The 27127-nt window shown below is 44.5% G+C and overlaps 1 protein-coding gene across 1 annotated transcript; it reads left to right on the plus strand.

Moving 5' to 3' along the window:
* The first annotated feature begins 1016 nt into the window (after positions 1-1016).
* Positions 1017-20539, plus strand: LOC146191303 (uncharacterized). The gene is made up of 4 exons (XM_084599908.1): positions 1017-1114; positions 16385-16450; positions 18445-18517; positions 20348-20539. The coding sequence occupies exons 1-4, from the start codon at positions 1017-1019 to the stop codon at positions 20453-20455; spliced, it is 345 nt and encodes a 114-aa protein (XP_084456034.1). The 3' UTR covers positions 20456-20539.
* The last annotated feature ends 6588 nt before the right edge of the window (positions 20540-27127 follow it).

Genomic DNA, 27127 nt, shown 5'->3' on the forward strand with positions numbered 1-27127 from the left:
TGAACAAACAAGCATTTAGAGATAAACAAACCAAAGCCTTCGTCCAGCATTTTAAAGAAAATACAATTTGACACATATGATGATGTTATGTAGAAAAGCTTTAAAAAATAATAATAATTTTTCGTATTTTAAAACTCACGATAGAATGATGTGTGTTGCAGATTCGCGCATGCGTCTGCAACGCAAGAAGGAAGAAGAGATTTGGACTGGTGGGCGGGCGATGGAGACCGAGAGCCACGTTGTGATATTAACAGCCGGGGGACAGCCGGGGATTAAAAACAGTTAGAGATGGCCTGGTGTCTGCCCTCTTTCTAATATAATATGTATTGTATCCAGCTCCTCTAGTATACTCGTGTGGTTGTTTATTAAGGCAGGTAACTGAAAATAAAAAACCTATGTTCCATAGTTGGTACGTATATTAGTGGTAGAGAGATTGTTTTCGCGATTCAATTTGTATGGCGTTTCTTTCGTGGCGAAGGTCTTGCTGAAGTGTTCTTTGTCGGTCTGTCTGAGACGAAATGCTTCAAGCGATAATTTAGGCAAGAATAGGCAGCCTACAGCAAGTATTCCGAGTTTATTAAAAAGCAGAGATGCTGACAACGCTTCGAGTGACCTATGTTATGTTCTTTTTCAAGAATTCGGTATTGAAGGTATCTTTATGAATGAAAAATGCAGAATGGCTTGATTTGGTTTGGTTTATAGGGTATGACATTCCAAAGTGACTCTGGCTATTAGGGACGCTGTAGTGGAGGGCTCCGGACCTGACCCGTGCAGTTACATCGCACAGTACACGGGAGCTGTGCTTTTCGCTTGCATCGAAAAGCAGTCGACGGTACTACCTTTGGATTTTCAGCAGTCGAGAGCCCTAGCCACTAACCCACCGCGGCGGTGCATTTCGAATGTTCATAATGAATGCCAGACATAAAGCGTGTTATTGCCGATTATTAAGTGGGCCATTGCGTTGTGTCCTCCCAGACGTATCCAGCCAGCGCCAGCGCCGTCAGGGGCCACCTGCAATGAGTCGAAGCCTGTTCTCCTCCCAGGCGCTGTGGAGCTGCGTTTGCCTGACAGTGATCATTGGTTCCCTGCTCGCCGACGCTGAGCTGGACTGCAGGTAAGGAGTCATCGTGTCCTTCTTTTTCCTCGCAAATCGCAGTTCGCGCGCACTTCTTAAATGCGACCTACGCGAATTAAGACACTGCTTCGCCAGGGGCAAAGAATTTACGGACAAACGACTTTCGCAAAAGAAAAATATAAGCCTGATTCCGGATCCGGATTAAACAGATTGTGCCACCTAACTCAAGGCAAGATTTTAAAAATGGAAGGCGCACCGGACACGAATACAACTTAATGCACAATTTTGGCACTAGTCTAGAGTTACCCAGGTTTTTCCCCCATGACTAAGTGAATAATTATGTTTAATTTCTTAGTGTTTTAACTACAGACTGTACATCCCAAGTGTGATTAGCAAAGCTGTAGAGCACCTTCAGAAGCATCTCAATAGATTGTTCTCTACATAATATCCTTTGTTTTTAGCGTTTTAAAGAAAGCCCGCGAAATTTGAAAAAAAAAAAAAAATACATGACGGGGCGTTTGCACACGGTCATTTTGCTGCTCTGAAACGTGCAGTGGATGAAAAATGTCGGCTGCAGTGTGAGCGTAGCTACGAGGAAGCGACAGGGCTTTGCTCAGGTAGTAGGTGTCAGGGCCTCCCGCTTTCGTCACATGACAGTGCCCGTGCATGCTATTGGTCGGGTGAGAGTTGTACCCGTATAAGCATTAGAATACGTGTTTACAACTGGTTATCTTCACAGGGTTGCTATTAGGGAAACTGCGCGTAGAGAAGCCAATTTAACGAATTGCAAAAATGGTCACATAGCAAAACCTTCCCTTTCTTGAATGCCTTACAGGTTGTTCCTTCGCGTGCAAAATCTTCTGAAAGTGCTGACTAATGACAGTGCCGCTACGGCAAAAGAAACGTTGCTGAGCTTGCCTGTATATGAACAGCGATCAGATCACCTACTAAACACAAATTTAATACCTAAAGTAAAGCGTCTCCCAAAGCTCGCAACAGCAACGAATGAAGGAAAAAAAAATGGAGGACGACAAATCCGATTTACGGTGCTTGGTCATCGCTGAAAAACTGCGCCGCACGCTTACATAAGAACCACACTCGACTTTACTCTCAGGCTATATATATATTTTTTTTTCTTTTTGTGCTGCTGTTATCAGCATTGAAAACCTGAACCCCAGCTTTCTTTATTCAGCAAGCCCGAGGCGAATATCGGCTTACGAGCTAAGCGTAGAAAACGCGATTCATCAGAAGACCGCAAGCGTAACCTTATTTTTCTTTTTTTTTTTTTTTTTTTGTTGAAGTTTCAACGTTCTGAAGGCATACAGATGCAAATAATTTGAATTAAACCACTTATCGCTTTATCAAAAGTAATTTTATATTTACTTACCCGCTGAGCCTCAGCAAGTAGAGCAAAAATGGTTCATTATATCAAAATTTTTAAGAAAAAAAAAACAAACAAACGCGCTTTTCACGCGTATTTAGAAAGCAAGAATTAATTTCGCGTTCGCGAGACGTTCGCTTTAAAATCGCTGCTTGTGTCTGCACGTGACGGAAGAGACTGGCAGCAGTTGTTGTGTGAGAAAAAAACGTTTGTAGTGGTTCTTTCCTTCGTTTACAGCTAAATGTACCACTTCTTTTAGGCTTCATGAACATTACGCTCATAATTACGTACATCATTGAGTGCCAAGTGAACCCACTCCTTTTCATCAGCGTGTTCCACAACTATAGACTACTACTTTATTTCATAAGTCATAATTATGTGAATTTATTAATCGGTTCCTGCTGTCATAGTAATCGACAAAGAAAAAAAAATTTGCCGACGATTACGTTACTTCCTAATGCGAAATTTGAGCGCAGATCGTCAGCTGTTTCCCCCTTTTCGATAGATTGAAACAAAGATTTTGAGCAAGACATGCATGTACAATTACAGACAACTATTTTATTGTTCACACATATTCTTTCAAGAAACACTTCACTAAGAGTTCTTGACTGTTATGAAGGAAGCTTTGTGGTAGGAGAAATGAAGAGAGCAATTAAGTTATCGGGAGGCAGCGCGTAGGCCCATAGGAACGTTGCGCGGCGAAGAGACTAATGCCACCAAGCTGCAGACGAGAAGAACCTTCGCAAATATCTTAAACTGGCTTGAAAGCGCTGTAGCCAAAGTTAGCAAGTTTCTCATTGAATTTCTAGCAATATGTTTTAAAGGAAAATGAGGGCGGTCTACATCCGGGCCAGGCCTTCCTCGAAAGCCAAGGGATGATAAGCTAGAGAACCGGAGTATCAAACTAGCTGTATATTCGCAAACTACATCAAAATATGTTGCTTTTCTCTGTCAGTGTGTGAATTCTCGGTTACTGCAAATGTTACTCTGCAGTTCGGTGTGGGCGCTCACATTATTCATGAATTATTATCTTAGTAATGTGTACCATGTGATGTCACGTCTTCCACCTGAGCTCTGAAGTGTGCCTTTCATAATTGATTCACAGGGATGGAAAGGCACACTTGCTTCTGTGGACACCTGAATCATGCAGTAAGGGGGAGGTGGGAGTGAAAGTGGAGCTGGGTACAATGGAAAGGCGCGGTATCTGTCACACTTGTTTCTGTGGACACCTGAATCGCGCCCTAAGAGAAGGAAGATGGGAGTGAAAGTCCACTTGATCTCTGAAGCGTGCTTTTATTAACTGGTTCACATCAATGGAAAGGCGAAGTATTTGTCACATTTTTCTGTGGATACCTGAATCCCGCCGTAAGGGAAGGAAGGAAGGTGGGTGTGAAAGTGGAGCTAGTTACGAGGGAGGAGGAGGAAAAACTTTATTTAGCCCTATATTATTTGGCGGTTTTTGGACGCCTTCAGAGATGTCTGCTTGTTGTATCCACAAGAGTCTCCGTCGACTTCGTCCACTTTTTCACGATGGTCGGTTGCCCTCAGTCCAGGGCTCCGCTGGCTGCTGCCGCCCGTTGGGCTCGCTGTACCAGACCTTGCTGGTCTTCGCAGCGGTCGCTGGACAGCAGAGTCTCCCATTGCTCCGCACTCGGGTTTCGAATTTTGGGGACCACATCTATGTTTTGACATGCCCATGTGATGTGATATAGTGTTGGTTTTTCATCGCACCACGGACATCTGTCAGCGTATATGGTAGGGTGCATTTTGTTTAGTATGTGTAGGTTTGGGTATGAACCCGTCTGTAATTGTCTCCATATGACAGTTTCCTCTCTGGTGAGAGAACTGTGCGGTGGGGGATATCGCATTCTTCTTCCTCTATAGTCTTCTAGTATGGCCGAGTATGCATTGGGTGCTGGCAAAAGTTCCGCGGACCCGTCGGATGCTCGGAAAGTAGTGTATGCTCGAGCTATCCCGTCAGCCTCTTGGTTCCCTGCCACCCCCATGTGCCCCGGTACCCATGTAATTTTGTGTTCGGTCTTATTTTCTTCGTGGTTTTTAATTCTGTCGCTCGCTTTGAGGAGTATACGGAGCGCGTGACGACCAATCCTACTATTCATGAAATTTCGACAAACTGTTTGAGGGTCCGTGAGTATTGTTAGCGACCGCCCAGCTCTATAGCACGGGCACCAAAGAGCTGCGCTCTAAAATTGATATGTCCCCAAGTACTTCTTTGCCAGTCATGGTGTACTAATGTTGCCATTCCTATAACCACTGGGGCACAATGATAGTGATAATCTGAGCGCAAATTTTGTAACCATGCATGCCCTTAGGAAGTTACCAATTACCATTTGGAATCGCGCAATTATTTCGATTTTTTTCAGGCGAACGTACAAAGCTTTTTTAAATAAACTGTGTTCAGTGTCTGAAAGGGCTAAATTGAGCAACGCCATCATCGCCTATCCTCAGCTTAAGACGAGGAGTAGAGCAGCACTACCTCGTGCTCCATGTCGATCCCTTTATACACGAACGCTGTTCTTTCAACACGTTGTGTGCTTGCATTGCGCTTGCTCGTTGGTAGGGAGGAAAATTCCTCGGAGGAATTTCATGGACGCAAGATAGCGACGAATGCATCCTGTGAAGCGAAGATTGGCTGTTGAATGTAAAAACCTCAGCCGTATACGCACAGCCATGGCTTCACGCTGCTCGAGATATTGCAATCCTGCTTTTGGACGAACTCGTGTGCAATGTTCTGCCAGGTTTCTTAAGACAAATGAATTGCTGCGCCCTTCACAAAGCAACGCGAGCAGCTGAAGCTGGCCGGAGCGCCCGAACACCTGTCTTAAATTAAAGTTCACTCTATCCGAACTTCCGTTAAAGTGAACGGCTAAATTACCGATACTGATAGAAACGCGCTATAGCCGGTTATATCTTTTCCTCGAGGCTTTGCCGAAGCGGTTGGGGAGGAAGAAAACGGCGTCAGAATGGAACAGAGCGGAAAAAAGGGACCGGACCAAAATGTTTTCCCATGTGGTCGAGAAAGACGTCCGGCTGAATAAAATTGATGGCCACGAGATTGCGCTCGCCGCCGAGACACAACCAGGAATAGACTCTGTTCACCTTGTCTTTCACTTTTTTCCCTTTTGCAAACCTAGAGAGAAAAAAAATTCTGTCTGCAGCGCGAGCGAATGAAACATAGAAATTGATCCTTTGCCGCTTTCAGATACACTATTTGGACGCTCCAATAATTTAATACTAATAAAGGTCTATAAATATTAAGCAGAATACCTGTAATCAATTTGTCATAACCAACCAAGCATGACAGTCGCAGAGCTTGCAGAGTCAAATACCTCCAGTAAATATAAATGTGACACGTAGAAGCTTGCATATAGAGGCACATTATGGATGTAAAGGCTTCTTGAAAGGGTCGAAAGTGGAAACGGAATGGCGGAAAATTGGAAGTTGCTCAGTACGCTTGTAAAAATAATAAAATGAGACCCTTAAGTAAGAACACGACGGAGCAGTGGACGGCACAGGGAAAATTATGATCAGCTCAGAAATGGCTGCCAAAATGATGAGGTCTAATATTATTCAGCGTTATGTTTTGTTCGGCGAAACGCGTCAAAACGCATGATCACTGGTGAGGCAACAAAATCCTTCAACTATGAAAAAAGATTGAGTCCATTTCGGTACGGTCCGCTCGTGTAAGGTCGCGCTAGTGGGATACGAATACGGCCATGCGTGATCTATAATCAATGGAAGTGAGCACATCACAGCCGGGTTTAATTGACAAAACTGCATTTCCGACATGCACACTGACTACGGAGCATTCGAAACCTCTAATGTGACGCTGGTTCAAAGGCCTGCCTCCTCGTTTCTTTATTTATATATTTTGTGTGTGTGTGTGTGAGAGAGATAGCGTGAGTCTTTTCAGGGGTCATCTGCTCCCTCTGTGTTGCATATATGAAGCACATGGTCCGTCTCGCAGTAGAGCTTGTTGGAAAGTCACCTAGGCAGCTGTATCAGTGGGATTGGGGGCAGGGCTTTTTTTTAAGTAGTCCAGCCTATAATTCTCGTACGTTTCAGCTACTTTGACGCGTTTGCTTGACGGTTAGATCTAGTGCGTTACCTAAGTCATCATGCCTGAGATGCAGCTATACTAGACCTCGCACAATTGTCAAACGACGGCTTTAGAAAGCTGTATATGCCTTCTCAGCTGCCCTCTTACTTTACCCTTAAACAACTAAGCTGCATTTTGACGAAAATTTGAAGATGAGAAAAAGATGACGGATGCCTGTCTCTGGAATGCGCTTACGCGGAGGCGTTTCTCTCTTCGCACTGTAAGCGTAGAAGAAAGAAAAGTTGCACGGCGGTCACGCACACGGAATCGGGGCAGCAATTCGGAATCGGGGCGTGCTATCCAGACATGTGTTGCGGATATTCTTACCGAAACGCTCATCTACGGAGTTGCACCTCATTTACTACGGTTGCAAAAGGTAACAGTTGTCTAGTCAGCGTTGAGTTGAATCAAAACAGATTTTAAGAGCTCGAACTTTCGCTAGTTGGAGTTTGAGCATTTATATTTCGCAAATAATATAGACCCAAGACATCCAGGAAGAGTTATTAGCTTCAGAAAAGGAAGTAGGAAAAAAAAAGCATCTGTTCAGCTAGATATATTCAAATATGGTCACTTTTCTGTCTGCTCTTGGGAAAAATATTTCGAGAACATTTCAGCTTTTCCTTTAAAGGTATAGACGAAACAGCGTATACATGGTTCACGTCTACGCAGCCATTTTAGATTCTCTTTCGCCTAAAAGCGCATTGTTATTCTCATATTCACTAATACCTTGTTCTGTCCTCTATTATCTTATAAATATTCATACAATAGGAAGCTATCAAACTATGTGAACCCATCCGACATAAAGCCCCGCTTTGACAGAGCGATATGAAAAAGTGCCGGCGTGGCGTAAGCGTAGCGTGTCGTCGGTATTCATGGGTCTCAGTAGGTTTGACTACAATTCTCACCTTCTCATCTGAAAGGCGCTGTGCCGACTACAGCTGGCCAGAACTATGCCCGTGACTTTTCGTTCACAACGTCGATGCCTACGTCAGAGCCTGCGACGCCGACGCCCCATTTTCTCAAGAGAAGGCTCTTCAATGTTGTCGCTTTAGTAACGGATCGCAGTGTGCAAAGGGGGCTGAAATCCAAATGGCAAAGGAGGTTGAAAATCTGTGGCCTTCCAGGTCAGCAGTGAAATCATCGTATGTTGTAATTGCGCATTTGTAATTTCTTTCTTGGGACTAAATTGCTGTCCATTTAAACCTAAGCTGGTCTTGCTACTTTCTACTTGCCTATGACTCGAAAAGATTTATAACGTTGAACTTGTGGCTTAAAAAGCCATTGAGAGACTCTGGACTACTTAAATTACGTGTGAAAAAAAAAAGCAGGAAGAAAAACATCAAAAGGACGGGACTTCGCCGTAGAGGATAAATTGGCAGCCCCTTGATGTTGATGACCCGTGAATAACAGGACCTTCTGAAGTACTATTTCTTTTCGTGCTTTCTCTGAAGTAAGCGGGGGGAAAATGTACATTCAAGAGCGGTTCTACCGGGTATGCAGTGCTAACTGGTAATAACCGAAGAGCCAGTTTGCGTCATTTTGACCCGAACACGGCTACTGCTCAACGTCGCCAAATACGGATCTGGAAATATAGGGTTCAACTTATATTCGACGCTTTGGCCGATGCAACCACTCGTCCGAGCTCGTTACGGGAAACTAAAGCTAAGTTTGATTACCGAGGTAATCAGTGAATGAAATCACACCGGCAACACTGCATTCAAATGTTTTACGATTGGTCGCTTTCTGTTCGCATTTTCGTGCAGTTTTTTTTTTTTACTTCCCAGTATTACCTTCGAGCGACAAATTTGTCAGCCTGCAAATTATTTTGAATGTATATGTACATCTTTTCAAGAAAGTTCGAAGTCCATAAGTGACTCAAATGGAAGGAGTATCTCTCATGAAGGGAAAAAAGTCATTGTTTGGAAAAACTGTATTCTTGAAAACATGGTTTTACGGACTGCCTCAAGAAGATGGCCTGCTTTCAGTTTTTTTCCGGAAGGACCTAACAACATGCCCGAAATAAAACGCATGTATACAATGCACACGCTATGCCTTGTAACCTAATTTGAAGAGGCCCCTTGGCAAAGCCCTTTCAGCAGCAAAGACATTGTCCTTAGAGCAAAAGCCAATTGACCTCGCCTGTACGGAGGATCGGACAGCCAACTAGCCAACTTGATGCCTATCCATAATTCACGTAGTGCAGAGACAACACGAACCGAGGGGATGCTTTGAGAAGGTGGAATAGCTGCTCAGCTCACGAAATAAGAAACAAACAAACAAAAAGAGAAAGTTGTGGTGTCCATGCTGTTCTCTGCTCTTCGCTTGTTGTTTTTGTATTTACTCTGTTCAGTCGGATGAAATTTGTAGCTCAGTCGGGCTGGAAAATAGTTGGGTGTAAGCTTACGCTAAGCCCTCATAAATTAAGCGATTCTTAGTTTTTCCAACCTGCCGGTGGTCACTGCATTCGCACCTTGAGTGACAGAATTCAAAACACCAGAGAAAACAAGGGAATAAATAGCGAGCGTCGCGAGCACAACTATCCACTGAGTAGCTGCGGCTGTTGCTAAATTTGAGCGCTCAACCTGAACAATATTACTTTTGAATGCCTATAAACTGCCAAAAAAATGTCTAACTTTGCATAGATTTATAATCTGTTGACCTATAATACAGAGACGTTTCATTTGCTCGCCTCTATAGGGTGTCTATAGTCACGGGGAAGTCGTACAGAATCAAATATCAATAGAAAGGTATGCTGTTTCAAGTCTGTAGACAGTTTGTATATCATTTTTTTTTTGTAATTTTGCTGTTTACTTTTTGTTGTCGAGCTCGCGAGAATGCAGCCCGGAGCTTGCCCTTTCAGAAATGAATTCTGAGGTTTGTTGATATCTTTATGAGTTCGTATTGAATCAACTGGAAGCCAACATAAACCATGCGCATGTTAAGGCTATACTCAGCTTCGGCTAACTGAAATTTCGGTTATGCTTAATGCAGCATAGATTGCAAATTTCAGTTCACAGAGGTACAAGTATTAAATTTATACTAAACAGGTGCACTCGTTGATGCGTAAAGGTGGACGCCTAGTATCTAACAGACAGTAGATCTTGTTTTACGTAGATGTAGTTTTCTGCTTTCACATTTAATTCAGATCGTATAATGCCCTCCTCCTTTTTTTTAAGCTTTATTTCGATTTTCTGTTATTCTCTTGCAGGCAATGTGAGCAAAAAAAAAAATGTTCCAGAGTTTCATCTCAACTGTGCGAAAAACTTTCTAAGAATGCCCGGAAATTTTAATAAGCAGTGCCCAGCTCTTCCGTTTACTTTATTTCTTCAGCTCTAGATACACCGCAGCTAAATGATCAGGGCAATGGCAACAAATATATTATCTGTTGACTAATGTATGGTGTATTACTATCGAGTCATTATGATTGCGAACCTAGTCTCTAAATATTTAGGCCAGGCGTAAGTTTTCTGGAAAAAAAAATTAAGAAAAGGTAACACGGGCGTACAAAACACACGTTCACCCCTTGTACTCTTTGCACTTGAGCAGTGCTTAATCGGTCATTGGAAGTGTACAGCCTTTATCAAAAGTTTACAGCCCAGAGGGCTTTTAAAGCCATATAATATGACTTCCGTAATAATCGTGGAAGTCCTAGCCATTGGCGATGGTAGGACGAAAACTCTTATTGCCTTCAGCAAGTATGAAAACCTAGAAATACATTACGAGCCTCATGGTATTGCCCAGAAGTAGACCCCTGGGCTGTAAACTTTTGATAAAGGCTGTACATCGCGTATTGCACGTTTCCTGCACGTCTCTCTGATTGCCAGTTCAGCAACTCGTCACTGTGGTTCCCATGCTCTGGTAGTCTTTTTTTTTTTAAAGCTCTCACTGAAGTACTTGCTTATTGCAAAGCACCCAGACAACTCTTGGACGGCGCAGCTGACGGTAATGGTTCGATAAGGTGCTGAGCAGTACCCGCAAGCTCTCAAGACATGGCTTACTTGTTGCGGAACACATTTACCTGGCTGAAAGAAAGCCCAGCCACTGTTCACAGCAATGAAATATCTAGGGATTGATTGATTGATTGATTGATTGATTGATTGATTGATTGATTGATTGATTGAATGATTGATTGATTGATTGATTGATTGATTGATTGATTGATTGATTGATTGATTGATTGATTGATTGATTGATTGATTGATTGATTGATTGATTGATTGATTGATTGATTGATGTGTTTGTCTGCCACATTTAAATAGTTATCATTTATCAACAGAAATTAATCCTTACTAGTCAACGTCTTCCCGTAGGCCAACCGTTTGCTGCAAAGACACGATATATTCTTGCACACGATGATCCTTTACGCCCGACGGAGATGTGTGCGCATCTTCCGCAAACACTCGCTTAAAACTTAGGAAAAGTGGGCGGCCTTTTTAAACATGAGGCCAATTTTCATTCTCAATAAATGACTTTGGCATCAAGTGCAAGTTGAGGACCTCACCAGAAAGCATGACCGCAAAAAATGACTCCAATTAGTTGCTTTCGCCTTTCGTGAGCTCGTCGGACATGAAATATTTCGAAGGAAAATTCTGGAAGGGGTGCAGAAATTAGACACCAGAAACAACGAATAAAAAAGCAAACACCGATAAATAACCCTCAAATATGGGTAAGAATAAATGCCGAAGACGCGGCTTAGGCGGAACGTCGCCCGCTTCGTTCCCCTGTAGGCCACTCTGTCTAGGAGTCCACATGACGGTGGTTTGGGGAAATAAAACCTCCAAACGCAGTAAACTTCTAAACGTAGTAAACGGAATAAACATCTTTCTAAGAGCAGGGCTGCGGCCACGTACTGGATTTTGCCGTTTGTGAAGTCCCGACAGGCATGCGTTGAGGCTGATACCTTTGGTGTGAATCGTCCAGTGGCTTCTCCATTAGCGATAACAGTGTCGATAGCTGCCGTTTCTGCCCTGTGAGTGTTACAGCTCGCTATTGGTGCACAGACTATAGGTTGGTCAAGAACGGCCACCACAACCTCGTCATTTTTCTAGTAAAGAATAGCATCCACGTAGAACCCTTCACTCTACATCTTCTCGCGTGAACTTCCTTGTACACATGTTAATTTTCTTGATGAACGTTGCAAAGGAAGTCCTCTTTAGAAACTAGTGTATATTTGGTCCACCGATGAGCCGATTCGCTGCAGGATGGCGCGCTCGTTTTGATTGTATATGGCTGGCCCTTGAGAGACGTTGGGATGGCATCCTTTATCTCATCGAAGGTTTTGGTAACTCCTATGTGCCCTAGTCCCTCTTTTAGGTGTGGAGAGGTAGCCGCAGCGCCGTTTTTGTAAGGGAATCTAGGGTGGTCTCTGCTTGGTTACGCTTCTCTTCATTGAGTTCGTGGTAGGGTAACCAACTGGTAATTCTGCTGATTAATGAGGCAAATTATGTCTCCTGTCAGCCCCTTCCTTGTCCTGGCGATGCACATGATCAACCAGGCAATATACTGCGTGGTCGTTTTCAGAGTTTGAAGTGAGAAGTTTACTCTGACAAAGCTCGGGAACCAAAGACTATAGGATCTGTATCTCCTTGACCTCTCGGGTGCGCTCTCCTTCGAGACATAATCGTATCGGGCCGGGGCTGCGGCAGTTGTTTTCGTGGACTCAAGTGACCTCTAATTTTTCTGTGGCGCACCAGTGCCAAGCTTCCCGCATACGTCTCCACGAAGGATGTTGCTTTTTTGATGACTTCCTTTCATGCACCATGAAACCTCAGGTGGATCGTATAGTCTTGTCGCCGGAATTACACAGATGGTCAAACCAACGCCTAGTACTATTTGGAATATATTGGCTAGTTCAAATAGTGCGACTTCGAATAATGAATGGAGGTTAATGAGCCTTGTGGAGTGCGTGTGGGGAGAAATTTGAGCTCTTCTGAGCACGTGTCTCTCCGCCAAATGGTAAATGTTTTATCATAAATAAATTCTCCGTCGTAGTTGAAAGTGCATTCCCCGTGACCAGAGATACCGAGTTCGATGAGAATCGTTTCAAGTGCGAGGGTATCAAAGGCGCTCCTCTGAATAGAGGACGAGGTTGAGATGCTCTCCTCTACGGATTCCGGTTAAGTCTTCTTTCTTAGAAGGAAAATGGCATCCTGTGTAGATAACCCAGCATGTTGTGTGTGAAGAGGTGATTGTTCTTGTTGTAGCATTGTAGCCTGTGTCGGATAAATGTCATAGAACTTTACATTATTGTCATACAACAATTATGGACGCATGTGGGCTTCCTCTAAGAAAATACACGGCGCCTGGCTTATCTCGTCGACCACAATCTACGCAGAATTTTAGCAGCACCACTCGAGCAACCACCGTTCTATTATCCTCTCATTCTACATTATTCTTATTTTTAATTATTGCTAAGGCTCATGTTAATGACCGTTCGGTTTTTCTTTCTTTCTTTTTTTTTTTTTTTTTTTTTTGTACATCTGGAAGCTCTTCTCGCGGGCGATACAGAAGTCGCTTCTGGAAAAATAGTTCTGCTTCTTCTCCCATTATTGAAATACCTCTCATTTCGCAAACGCGTATCACGGACAAACTCAACAGGAGGTTCAGCGCCTACTCGTTCAAAACTTGCGGAGCATGAAGCTGTCTTTTCTATGTTTTTTTAGCTCGTTTCGATACATACCTTTCTCGCCTTGCTTCCTCCGACCGAAGATGTAAAGGCACATTCGTTGAAATTGCTCCGGAATGTAAAGTGAAGCAGTTTCCTTTGTGCGCCATGTGAAGGCATAGGACAGCTTGTTGTGAAACAGTGCGATCGCTTCTAATCAAGGTTAACGAAATTAGCATTTTCCCGGAGTTGAAGAACGCGCGTTCGGGCCAGAGTCAGTAGTTTCAGACAAAACAAAACAAAAAAGGTAACGAGCTTAACAAACGTAAGAACTGAATCTACGCGCCTGACGCCAGATGTGTCGCGCAGGCTTTCACAGGGGACAATAGAATCTCGAATAGAGTGACGAAACCCGAGAAAATTGCGCTTTCGTACTGTCAGACCCGCGGAAACGAACAGCCGAAGGCAACAACAACAAAAAAAAAAAAAAAAGGGGGGGGGGGGGGGTGGAGGATAGTTGTTGAAGTAGGGCGCGGCATCTCTTTGACACAACTCTTCGGTCCCCGGTATTCCGCGACAAATGACATATACCGCAAGGCGCGTACTCTATCTGCGACCGCCATTCACACTTCTTGCTTTTTTTATTGTCAATTTTTTTTTTTACCACTGCGCATTCTACACGTGTCCTCAGCGCTCAAGCGAAACGCGAGAAGAGATAACCTAAGAACAAAAAGAGCAAAAGGTGCATGCAAACCCAACATGTAAATGCAGGGGGGGAAATTGTGTGCTCGTGTGGGAGGTATATAGGGCGCCGGTGAAAAGAAGTAAATATTTATACGCATGTGTGCGAAACCACAAAAACGGTGACTTGTATTCCGGCGGATGCCCCGTGTGCCACCTCCGGACGAGGCACAAAGCGGAGCAGCAACTTGAATTCATTTACAAAGAAATTGATATTCAAAGGATGCAGCTGTCACCGAATACTCAAAGGCCGCCTCCCCTCCGTCCCCCCCCCCCCCCCCCCCCCACGCATTCACCCTGCTTTCTTTACTGTCTACTGCGACTGTGTGCTGAGAAGTCGTTGTCCATGTTAGATGTGTCCATGTATTGGCGTGAAGCCGGCGACTGTAGTAGCTTCCTACTGTGAGTCGAGAGCTCGTTACTCCTAGCCTCGCTCTTTCCTCGCCCCCCTCCCCTTTTCTAGTTTCCGGAGGCACCGAAGCACACCTGCCGCATACGAACTTGTGGCTACCGCAGCACCACCGGCACGCGCGGTTTCTTGCGGCTTCGTCTCTGGCTTTGACATTTTATTTATTTCCGCTTAGATTTATCCTCTTTCTCGCTCGCGCCGAGCTGTCTAGGGGCCGCCGACCCAACTCTCACCCTCCGAGTCCCGGCTGGCTGCTCGCGGCCTTGTAGGGGAACGTCGATTTCTCAGAGGAGCTTTTGTTGACGGACAAGTATCAAGATTGGTTTTTAGAGAGCGCGAAGAAGAGGCAGAACGCTCCGACGAAGCGGCCGCCTCGGATTGGCGGCGTCGGGGCGCAGTCTTGTCACGAAACCAATGCTTACCGCGGCGACTGTTTGATTTTGTTGCGCGAGCGTGGGACTTGGCGGGTCTTGCGCCACTGAGGCAAGCGCCCGCCTGCGTCCTTATAATGCGACAAGGTGTTGCGCCGTTGTTTGTGGCGGGCGCTCGAGAGGTGCGAGTGCGGACACACCCAGAATTTCGGTTAGGTACTCGGACGCAGTTCAGTGCTCACAGTGAATGACTTGAACAATCGCTTAACGCATTTAGCAGCAACATCTTACACCGGTAGGTGTTCAGTAGGCGCTGCTTCATAAGTTTCAACTTTATTATTACCTGATGAAATTGATTTTTTTTTTTTTAAGTAGGTACGACACACTTCCTAGCGTCGAATCACTTACGCGATAGAAGCAGGCCGTCATGGCAAAAAAAAAAAAAAAAAAAAAACAAATCGGGGAACACTTAAGTCCTTTTCAAACAGACACTTTTATTTTCATTTCTTTTTGTTTGTTTGTTTGTTTGTTTGTTTGTTTGTTTGTTTGTTTGTTTGTTTTCCTACAAGATGCACGCAGCCTCACTTTTACGAAGTTGAGGGTCTGACTCACGACCAAACGAAGGGTCACAAGTTCCATTCACATCTAATTACCCTAAATTATTTTCAGTACAATTAATTTACAGTCTTACATGTCGTAAATACGTTGGTATTATTGTGTGACCTTCTAATCGAATTTTACCGTAATTTTATCCTATATCTTACTTTATATCCCCCCCCCCCCCCCTCTCAAGTCACGCGTATGACTTACTAACATGTTTCAAATGCTTACTGATAGTATTCATAATTTAGAAATTTGAGCAGTTTAAGCAGGAAAGGTTTAAAAAACATTTTGCGGAAATCAACGGCGGGGTGTTATAAAGACGCTATCACGTCTACTCTTAAGACGAAGCTTAAACATTCTCTAAATCCTTGGGTATTTATGAAGAATATTCCGCTTAATACCTTGATGCGTTGCGGGAGTTGCCCCTCTATATCGTTTTGAGGCACCTTCAGCAACATTGACCGTGATAATTATGCTGTTCGAGCCTTCGGGCACTAGAGTTCTGATCACATTCGGTACTCAACTGAATCGTGAACTTCTTTTTTTGTGCAGGCTAGTAGTACCTGCAGTACTGCCATCGTATTATAGTTATAACATAGTAAACATCCCGTGGGAACGTTTATTGCTAATGGAACGTCTCTCATTTTGTAACTCTACCCTCACAGTCGTTGTTCATATTTGTGAGGTAGAATACAAAATCAAAGTAGCGGTGGCCTTGTGGAAGAGCATCCGCCTCGCATTCGGGTGGTACCAGGTTCGATCCCCGGTGCCGCTGGGTACCCACCGCTTTCCGATGGGTACAAGATTTCCCCTCGCCTTGTTGGTGCTCGGCTCTTCTGGGGGAATTGCTTGGGAAAAGAGGCCATGGACCGGAATCATTGGTTTAGAAACAAAAAAAAAAAATAGATGCTATATATATATATATATATATATATATATATATATATATATATATATATATATATATATATATATATATATATATATATATATGTAGTAGCGAGGGAGAACACATTTTGTGAATTTTACGCAAAGTGAAACTGCAGCAGGAACACTATTGTTTGTTCATTTTTCTTACAGGAAGTACCCGTTCTACTACAAGTGTCGGGGTATCAGTGCCAAGCGTTCTTACGTGCCGTACAATAAGTAAGTACACTAGAATGCTCACACATTTTGTTTTCTCAGCGTATTAGCGGGCGCATGAAGTGTGGAACTAGATGGCATCCATGTGGCGTCAATGATGTGTTTGTGTATGGAGGTTATGCGCCGAATTCGCAGTGGTAGCCACCTTGCGATGAATGCAGCACGGCGAAAGGCAACAGGCATATCTAATCAGGTTATCGCCACCACAAAATAGCGATACTGACACCACATGAACACTTGAGATACGCAAGCTCATAATTTAATGTGGCACCGTGGAGACTAGAGGCCTCTAGAGAAAACGGGGAGGATGCGTTAAAGGTGTTCCACCGCGGCTCGTCGTCTGTCGTCAGCTCGCAGAATATGCAGATATAGTTTGAAAAGTTTATAAATAGACGCTGGAACATAGTCCTCAACGCATATATTTTTCGAGACGCCTGTCATATTCGAATTCTCACTAGCGTATTCAAATGCAGATGCAATGGTAACTTCAGCTTAAGGCACCACATACTTTTTACGACGGAAGCCATTTTTTCCTACAAATCAGCATTCCCTTCAGCGCAGAATCGTCTCTCAAAATTCTCTCTCGCTCTCTTTCTCAGAGAGAAAGAGAGAGAGAGAAAATTTTATTGCTCATCAAGTTTGCTCTAGGTAAGATCAGATAAGTCAGAATCCCGATGCCCATTAACGAGCAGAAAAATGCACTGAGAAAGCCGACAACTACGAATTATTACCAAAGTGAAGGGTACTGCTTCTAAGCATGCCGCCATGTTGAAAACGCTATTCTATAACTCATAAGAGTACGTAGCGTACGTTAAGGTTCGGTGGATAGCGTTTGGCGCATACTGGCTCTACACTGCACAATCTATGAACTTTACTTTGTAGTGCTGCAACGAACTATACTGAGATGATTTATACCTTCTGCTTACAATCGATTTTCTTTCCTTCTCCTTTCTCGGTGCACGGTAACACATCAAAGAATGACCCATAATTTATCGGGCTTTAGTTGTGAATAGGTACCTCCCTTTCTCATTTCCTTTCCCAGCTATCTGTCTCCCACACACACATTCACTTCTGCCATAACCATAACTGTACCGCAGGCTGTTTCTCTCATTTCTTTCTCTCATTTCGTATCTACAAGGCATAGTTAGAGATCTATATCTTGCATTATATCGTTCTTCTCTTTATCTTGAAAAAATAAAAAAAAAAAACATTCCAAGAGTGAAAGTTTCGGGGAGCTTTTTTTTTTTTTATGAGCCAGAAACATTACTGCCTATTCCATAATCGAAAGCAGATGTAACTTCATGTAAGCATGAAATGGTTACGGGCACGGGACAATGGCTCTACAGTTAAGGACTGCGTGTAAGCCGTGGTTCCGCGCAGCGCTCCTCTAACTCTGGAGTGTCCCTTTTACCCTAGAGCGGTCCTCTTTCAAAGGCCATGACAGCCAACGAATAATAAATGAGTGTATAATGCAATGTACTATGTGCCTTTGCACAGCGTTATTAGAAACTGCAAATTAAAATGTGGCGTATTTTAAACGCACAATTTGAGTAATATCTCGAAGAACATTGACAAGAAATTGGAAACAACGGTCTCTATAACTAGTTTCGGCGGTACCTATCGTTTGTATGCAGGTCCTGTACGAGGGCTGAAAACACGTCTCGTTGAATATTGTTGCTTCTTGTTCGGTGCCGGATGTTCCCGTTTTGGTTCCCGGATGACAGCTCTTGATTTCAGCTCGACTTCATTTAAATGTCGCCGAAACGAGAGCTAAAGCATTGCTTTAAAAAGCAAATATATATCGCTATACTATGCCGTTTCTATTCTGTTCAAAGAGGGCTACGCTCGTCTCATCACTGGGATTCTGCAGGAAAACCCTAGAGTGTCCTGGCTACTGGTTTTAGTCGAATATCAGATCCCGTTGATGTAGCCATGCAGAAAGGTGTTCCCACTACGAAATGAACATGGTTGCTGAAACCGCCTCTCTTTCATTGCAGGGCTGAGCCCATGTCCCTGAAGGAACTCTACAGCGGTGACGACGACGAACCGAAGAACAGGCAGAAAACACCGGTAAGCTCAACAACTCTGAACTCACGCAACCTGGCAAAGTGAACCAAGTTATTTGCCGTTAGCAAATAAGCGCACTCATCATTGCTTGAGAACAGGATGACACTTTCTGCAGTAGGCTAGCATTACTATGCTCAGATTGAGCGTACAGTCTCTGTCCTGAAAGTAATGAGACTGGTCGTGGCGGTCCGCACTTATCAGCGCGATTGGGAAACCGGTTTCGGGAGATGGTGGGGTTCCTCCAGCTTCAACAATGTGACGAGTTCAGTTGGCTTCGAAAAGGCGAAGCGAGTGGAAGGGCTTGAGCGTGGGCTTCTGTTTCATAGCTGCGTCGCGGAAACTGAAGCGGACGTCGGAACAGCCATACTCGATGAAGTTTGACAGTAAACAGGGGAAGTCACCTACCGAAGCACTCATCATGATCAATGCAATGATGCGGTGTGCTGACCGCGACTGTTAAAATTTACTATTTTACTGAAAAATCATACCCGTATAAGTATCGCCATTACTGCAGAATTTCTAACTCTTCTGCAATCGTACACTTAAAGCAGATCAGTTTTCAACAAAGTACGCGTGCTACCTTCATCGGCATCCGTAACCGTCTTCGACGAGTGCCCGGACAGTTACTGTGCTTGACGGCTTCACGGCTGTCTGTAAATGCTTTTTGCCATTTTAACAGCTGCACACAGCCATTCACCTCCTTGTTTGATTATGACGAGCGTCTCGGTAGGTGACTTCCACAGTTTATTGCAAAACTTCAGCGCGTATCTCTGTTCCGACGTTCTGTTCAGTTTACTCGACGCATCTACGAAACAGGGGTACACGCACAAACTGTTCCACTTGCTTCGCCTGTTCGAAGCCAACTGAACTCGTCACATTATGAAGCTTAAGGGTCCCCCATCATCCCCGAAAACGGTTTCCCACTCCCACTGATACGTGCGCAACGCCACGACTTGTCTCATTGCTTCCAGGACGGACCCTGTACTCTGTACAGTGCTGTTTTTATTCTACTCTTAATTCCATTTCATTGAAAGCTGTCTCGGTGGGGCACTGTTCCCTTCTTTTTTCACGTACGTGTATTCTTATAAGCATACCGTGCATGTGAGGAAAAAGCAGAGAGGGACAAAGCGTCTTTCATCTGGCAGTACAGCTTTCTCTGCGAATAAAAACAAAACATGACGGGTTTAACATTTATCTCTTCATTCCTCTACGATTACAAAATTGTTATACATTTGAATGTAAGATTTGCATAAATTTTCTCTTAGCAGGCTTTATGCGCACGCTTCTGGTAACAACCGAGCATGCCACAATTATGCGCACGCGTCAGGTGATCGGTTATGGTTCTTTCAGACCTCAGATTCCTTGGAAAAAAAACAACGAGCATGTTCTATTGAAGAGAAGCGGGGAAAAGTTTCAGTACTGCTTGCTGTAAGAAATATGTTGGACCGTGATTTGAGTAAATATTTCCGACACGTTGCTTACATCAATTACCAACTCAGGCTCAGACGAAGAGCAAGTTCACTTGTCGAAACGTTGGCTTGGCTTACGAACTGAGGCTCCCCTTGTTCAGTGCTCTTTCATAAAAGTCACTGCAGTGGCACTACTGAGGAGGCAGAAGGAGTGACATCCACATTCGGATGAAGGCTTCGATGGGGTGGCAGGAAGGGTAAAGGGTGAAACAATCGGTTGGTCTACGGCTCAGGATGCGGGATAGTAATAAAGTTTTAGTGCCCTTTTTTTTACTTTGTATTATGGCAAACCCAACACTATGTCGATCTACATTCCTTCCTTTCCGAATCCCCTTTTGAAAGAAGATCTTCCTTATGCCAACAGGAGGCGGTGCTATCCTGGATACGCGACAGGTACGGCGACGACCTTCTCGACGCGTACGACCGGCGGCAACTGCCCGAGGGCTCGTTCGAAAGAAAGCCGGTCTTCTGAAGGAAACATTTTCCTCCCTCTCGACCCACACAGTCCACTCAGCCGCCATTTGTGGGTCCGACTTCACGGACGACGCCACAGAAATTCCCCACAGCCCCGCGCAGAAAAGGTCCAGTATTCACAGCAGGTCCCTCAGTGTGGACGCCGACGCATCCTGTGCTTCTGTGGCGCCATCCGAAACCACTGTGTCCATGCGCTTTGCCCAAATAAAGGTTTGCTGCGTCGCTATATATACGATATATATATAGCTGTCCCACCTATACTTGGGTGATGCTTAGTAGACAAGGCGTTCACTATCAGTCATGTGTGTACCTGCATTGAGAACAATCTCTTATGTGCAGAAGCCCGACACGTCGCTCCGTCTTTCCTGATAAGTTGTCGCTTGTAATATGTAATGAAGCACACAGAATGCATTTACCTATACGCTGATCAGCACTTTGGTTGCCACTCTTACGGTATGCGTTTCTCGCTGGCGCTACAATCAGGCTCACAACCAGCTCAGCACTCCAAGGACTAAAACACACAGTACGAAAATAATACGTCCAGGAAACAGAGCCAACTGCAGTGTTAAAAGAAAAAATAGCTCTTAAGGAGTTGAAATTTTTCCAGTTCATATATTTGAGTAAATCGGTCAAAAATACAAACATTGCGAAAGGAAAGATAGCTTCCTGTTTTCGGCGTAAATTACGTATTAAAAATTGTTATGAAAAAAGCGGCCCAAGAAAAATTGCATCTTCTGTGCAGCCATAACATCGGATCCACAATTAAAATACCCTATTCTCTTCAGAACGTGAACGTCGACAATGTTTAATCAGTTGCTGTAATTACCAAACTCTGAGGGTACGGCCGTTTTGGGCCGATGGAATGATGATAATTTGTAAAGAGAAAGTTAATATTTTATTACACATAACATTTCGCAAAAACCTCCCTGCCAACAAAAATTAGACAGTGAATCTTTAGAAACTTTTCGGGAACCGCAGCACACAATTTACAAGCACTTTCTTTGCAGGAAGCTACATAAATGCGTCAAGTTAAACACTTAGCACATTGTGGAATGTTCAGAGATTTACACCCCTCCGAAAAGCTTTCCGTGGTACCTTTTGCACACTTGAAGCGGTATTTTTATTCTCTTGTATTGATCACGTTTAATCTAGAAACATCCGAAAACCAACTAACACAAGGTAAATAAACTTATTCATAGTATTTTTCTTGTTTTTGTTCACTGATACAGTAAGCACTAAGATTTGCTGAACAATAAATCTTACTTGTCTGTATATTTTCACTCAGCAAAAACGAAAAACAAAGAAAAAAAGGCGCCTAATTTGAATTGAATCTAAAGAGCTATCAAGATGATAAATATTTACATTTAATGTAATATATGGTAAAAATGACCATGCATTTTCAACGCCTATGTCTACGTTGACAAAAAAAAAAAGAGGCAAAAAATTGAATGAGCTTCTTGGCACCAGTGCAGTTCCTCCCTGTGACTCTGCTGAAAAGTTGTGTTCGATCGCTTCAGTTCGATAACTTATCAACAAGTTCAACATCTCATGCTCCCAGTAAGAGAAAAGCATGCATAAACTTTCGCGTAGAATATGACGTGCGATTAAAGCACGCGACAAAGACATATTGTCACCTGTCTGTTCAAATGACCAAGCACTCATTCTGCAGGTGCCGTGTTGCATCGCTCAGCCGTCTTGAATTGCTTACGATAATCGCTCCAGCTGAGCTTCTTTTCTTGTGCTAAGCATGAATATTGATGTGCCCACCATTATTTCGCAAATCTGCTCAGCACTGTATCCCGCTACTTCCTGAAAGCTATATGCCCGCCGATTTCCTTGAAGGCTACGGTTCAGCCATAGCATTCCCAAGTGTTGACATAAATTTTCTGACCCCCCGCCTCTTTCAATGACACCAAAGCATCATACTCCCTGAGTCTGCCATATGTCTCGAGGCTAAGCTGCAGTTGGCAATGCCTTGTAAAATCCTTTTGTGCCGTGGTCTCTTCTTTCATGTGTGCCGCGTTCTTGCCGTTGTTCATGTACATATGCGGAAAAGCCGGTAATGGCGTGTCTTTGCGCTCTTCGGCGCTCCACATTCGCTGAAGCAATGACGAAAAAACAAAAAAAAAGTGATGTGTTATCTCAGATCAACCTGTACGACGCCATGTGTTCTCTTTTGCAACCTATTTCGGCTGTCTGCGCCACAGTAGTGAAATAAAGCAACAGAAGAGTGGAACGTCTTCTCTGTCGATTTACGTGTGCGATACGCCGCAGAAGCGGCTTCTAGTCAACGAATAAATCATGAACCAAAAAAAAAAAAAAAAAAAGCAAGCAATTCATGCTTGCTGATTTTAGGCTTTTTAGTTTTCGCGTTGATTATCTGCGAGCGAGCCACAAGTTGAAGGTGATGCCAATCAATTTGGGCGTCTGCAATTCTTAAGGTGAATCAAAGTCTCGGTACATGATTGTTATTTATTTATTTATTTACGTTTCACTTTCCTGGGCTTAGCGCAGTTGGGTAAAGCGCTCGGCTTGGGATTCAAGGGATGGAGGTTCGATTCCTGATGGAGGCAGCATTTATTTATTTTTAACTGTCATTCTCAGGGTAGACCACGGTGCGGTAGACAAGGAGAATTATGATGGGCGTTTCAGTTTATGACGTCATTTAATTGACAGATACAGTGAGACAGGACGCCGTGAGTATGAGCCATTAAAGGCTTTAGCCTTAAAAACTGACATTTCCGGAGTCTCGTTCGGTGGAACTGTGTCATATTAACGCTTCAGAGGATGTACCTCTCGTAGAAAGCGTGCCAGTGTACCGACATTGTCGCATAGGCCACTTGCGTGGTATATAACTCCGTCAGTCGCTGAGGGGCAGTAAAAGGGGGTAGAGGGCGTAGTCCTTTAAAAACTTAAGAGCGCCTTCACTGTTTTCCTATATGATGAAGGCGTCGTCCAAAGGCCAAGAATCTTAGATTCGGTAAGAGGGCGAGAGTCCAAGCGGCGGAGTGTAGCAGCCAGGAAGGCACGCTCATGCTCCAACTGAGGACAAGCACAAAGTATGTGCGCAATCTTTCATCACACCAGCCCTTTTCACACGTTCGAGAGTCTGCCATTCCGATGAGATGGGAATGTACGTTTGCAAATGCTACTCCTAGCCGTAGGCGGCACAACATTGTACCATCACAGCGGGGAAGGCTGAATGGTATCTGCAGTTGTGGTAATTGATCAAAGTGGTGCGAGCATGATGTCCAGCCTCCAGGCGTAGACCATGATCATTCGGTTACGTTTCGGGTGAGCAGTCGAAGGTGCCTTGTTGCGTCGGCTGTTACCAATGGTATCTGCAAAACGTTGTTTGTATTGTGAGCCGGTCGAGCAGCATCGTCAGCTAAGACGTTGACAATTCCGCTATGGCCTGGTAGCCACTAGAAAATGATTTCGTGACCCTCTTCTAATGACTGGTGCTGCATATGTCGTACCTCAGCTACAAGGTGTTCATGGTCGCCATGGTTCAAGACAGATTGAAGACATTGTAGGGCATCTTTACAATCACAGAAGACAGCCCATTTTCGAGGTGTTTGTTCAGAATTATACTTTGCAGCAGCACAAAGTGCGGCCAATTTTTTTTTTCCAGTATACGTAGTTTTATGTGAAATTAATGGTAGACTTTTGCCAGTCTCATCGGAACAACGACGGTAAAGGCAGAACTAGTACAGTTTACCGAGCCATCCGTATAGACGTGAATGCGGTCCTAGTAGTCATTGCGCAGCACAAACAGTGTTAGTCGCTGAAGAGCTGGCGTTGATAAGTCCGATTTCTTCGATATCCCCGGGATAGAAAGGCGCATGGGAGCCACCGACACCACAATGGCGATGGAGGTCCTGCTGCCGGAGTGAACTGTTTTGGGATGAATGACTGGTGCGTTGCTATGATTTTGGCAAATGCAGAATGTGGTCTCTGAAGTGGCATCTGCGGAAGGTGATGGTGTGGAACCCTTTTAATGCGTCGTGTGTGCATTCACAAGGAGTCTAGGGCAATATGCGTTGAGAGCGGATCGTCTTTGGCGAGTACAATTTTTCCAATGTTGATGCGTTCCGAGGTAGGCAGAGGCATGTGCGAAGGGCCCGACTCTGGATTGCCTCGCGGGCACGTAAATTAGTCTTGCACATGTTTGAAAATACGGGCCTACTGAACAGCAGGAATCCTACAGACAGTGCTCTGTGTAACTGCAGTATTGACTGAACCTTCAAGCCCCATGATTAATCTTCCCTGGTTTTAGGGGGGGTATCAGCCGACTAGATTTCCATTCCTGAGGAACAACACCGTCGAGCCAAGACGGGTTATAATGTCTGAGGAGCTCATCTCACGCGCCTTTGCCAAGATGGGACAGCGCAGCGTATTTGATTCCACCTGGCACTGGTGAAGACGAACGCCTACATCTTGCAAGAGCAGAGTCAAGTTCCTCGCGAGAAAAAGTCACATCCATTGCTGATTCCCGTGATGCAGGAGGCACACGCTGGGAAACCGAGGTAGTCGTCGCAATCGCAATTTTTTGCAGAATTTAGTTGCCACCTCAATCTGTTCACGATCTTGATAAACAGCCAAAGCACAGAATGGCTGTCTTTGCTGTGGAGACGTGCGAAGGCCTCGCACTCCCTCCACCAGATGAGGAACATGAACTTTCGGGGATACAAGTGCTGCCAGAATAATATCCAGTGCTGGTCCGCAAGTCTATCCATTCTTCGTTTGATTTTTTTTTCTGCATACGTCTAGACGCTGTCAGATCAGTTAAGAACTTGGTTCGTCTGCATCGTCTTTCTGCTCACCGCCTAAGAGTACGTAAGCGTTCTAGATCGATATCCAAGTCACTGCGCATATTAGATGACGAGATGTATTTATTAGCAACGGTCATATCATTTGCTATAGTGTCCTTTAACCTGCCAGTGAAAGCTTCTTTTAATGCCTCCTTCATATATTTTTGAAATACAGTCCAGTCGATGTGCATGAGCTGAGCTGGGGCAGACGCGCCAAGTCCATTTATTTTGAGGTAAGTAGGAATGCGGGCGCTCCTACGGGCGTCCACATCACAAACCAGTGAACACACCGGTGCAAAGACCAAGGAACTATTCAGGCGACTGCTGTAGAAACAACCGCGTAGGTAAGTCAGACTGCCGTCATTCAGTATATATAGGTCATTAACGGAAGCAAATAAGGCGAGATTTCTTCCTTTGGCGTTGACTCTGGTACTTCCTTATAGTAAGTGGTGGGCTTTAATATCGCTAGTAATGAACCATGGAGCCCGGGTTGCCTCCATTATGGCCTTCAGCCTTTCGCAGTCAAATTGAGAGGAGCGAGAAACATATACTGCAATCAGTGTGCATTCTAGCATTATTGTCTTCACTATGAAACATGCGTACTGACTGTCATTGTGAGATGGGATTGAGCAAACGTACAGCCTTCGTAAAAAGTGTAGAGCCCAGGGGGTCTGCTTCTGAGCTGTGCAGTGGCGCTGATTTAGTATCAGTGGAGGTCTTCCTATTCGAGACGGTAGGACAAAAAATCTTCTTATCATCGAGAGATTCGCCACATTGGAAATACATTACAAGCCACGCGAAGTGGATCAGAAGCAGACCCCTTGGGCTCTACACTTTTCACAAAGACTGTACGTCATTTTAGGGCGGATCTACACCAAGACTTTGCTGCGCTCTCCGTATGCAGAAGCGAAAGTATATTCCTACACGGAGAGCTTGACTTCTTTACTTACGTTAGGCTCCCATATGACCAATATCGTGAAGTAGTTGATGAAGACGTAGTGCCGAAAACTTGAGATTTGCGACTTCAGGCCTCTTGCGCTCCAGTGGAACAGCGCGGCGCCTTTGACGTCCTCACGAAGCGTGGGAAGTTGGCCAGCCATTGTAGTTTAAAGATCCTGAAGTGCTGGACCGAGGACGTCCAGCACCTAAGACGCTTCGAGCAGTTGCGGATTGCGGAGCCTATAGTGGAGGTCGAATTGCGTTGAACACAGTTCTTAAGATCACACGGGTTTGCCCGTCCGGAGTGGTAGATGTGCTCCATGATGGGACCTTATGTCGTGGTGCCTCAGGATTTAATGGAGGAAGTGCTGGCCAAGAATCCGACCCTGACGCCATTTGGTGTTCATTGACCGCAGTACATGGACGTGTCACACTGGGACGAGGTGGAACCAGAGGAGGGTGAAAAGGAGGTGCCAGCTGCGTGTTTGCGTGGTTGTCGTTGGCTGAGGCCTTCCTGGAATTTTTGTGTCGGGTACGTCTTCTGCGAATAATCGCAGTGGCTTCGCAGTGCATCCAATTGTCTCGGACTGTTTGCTTCAGGACAGCCCACTCAAGTTTTATACTCGGGCAATCTCAAGATGAGGCGTCATGGGGACTGTTGCAATGTAAACACCTTAAAACCTGCACGGTTCATGAATCAGCGTCATGACGTTCGTCACAACGGGAGCCCACACTCACGTTGCTGCAGATCCCGCTAACATGGCCCAGTTTCATGCATTTTCGACATTGGGGAGGATTTGGTATGAATGACCGTACAGTGTAATGAAAGTGGCCTACCTTCACATGTGACGGCAGGCTGTCGCCTTTGAAGATAATCTTCACACAGCAAAAATTTCCAAGACGGGACACCCGAAGAA

This window comes from Amblyomma maculatum, chromosome 4, assembly GCF_055883805.1.
Source record: "Amblyomma maculatum isolate TAMU_Amacu chromosome 4, ASM5588380v1, whole genome shotgun sequence".
Classification (NCBI taxonomy): Eukaryota; Metazoa; Arthropoda; class Arachnida; order Ixodida; family Ixodidae; genus Amblyomma; species Amblyomma maculatum.

What these genes read in the sequence shown, in the direction of transcription:
- LOC146191303 (XM_084599908.1), top strand. Translation starts at nt 1,017, where the DNA reads ATGAGTCGAAGCCTGTTCTCCTCCCAGGCGCTGTGGAGCTGCGTTTGC. An exon ending in GACGCTGAGCTGGACTGCAG is followed by an intron (nt 1,115 to 16,384) that starts GTAAGGAGTCAT and finishes TTTTTCTTACAG; the next exon opens with GAAGTACCCGTTCTACTACA. An exon ending in TCTTACGTGCCGTACAATAA is followed by an intron (nt 16,451 to 18,444) that starts GTAAGTACACTA and finishes CTTTCATTGCAG; the next exon opens with GGCTGAGCCCATGTCCCTGA.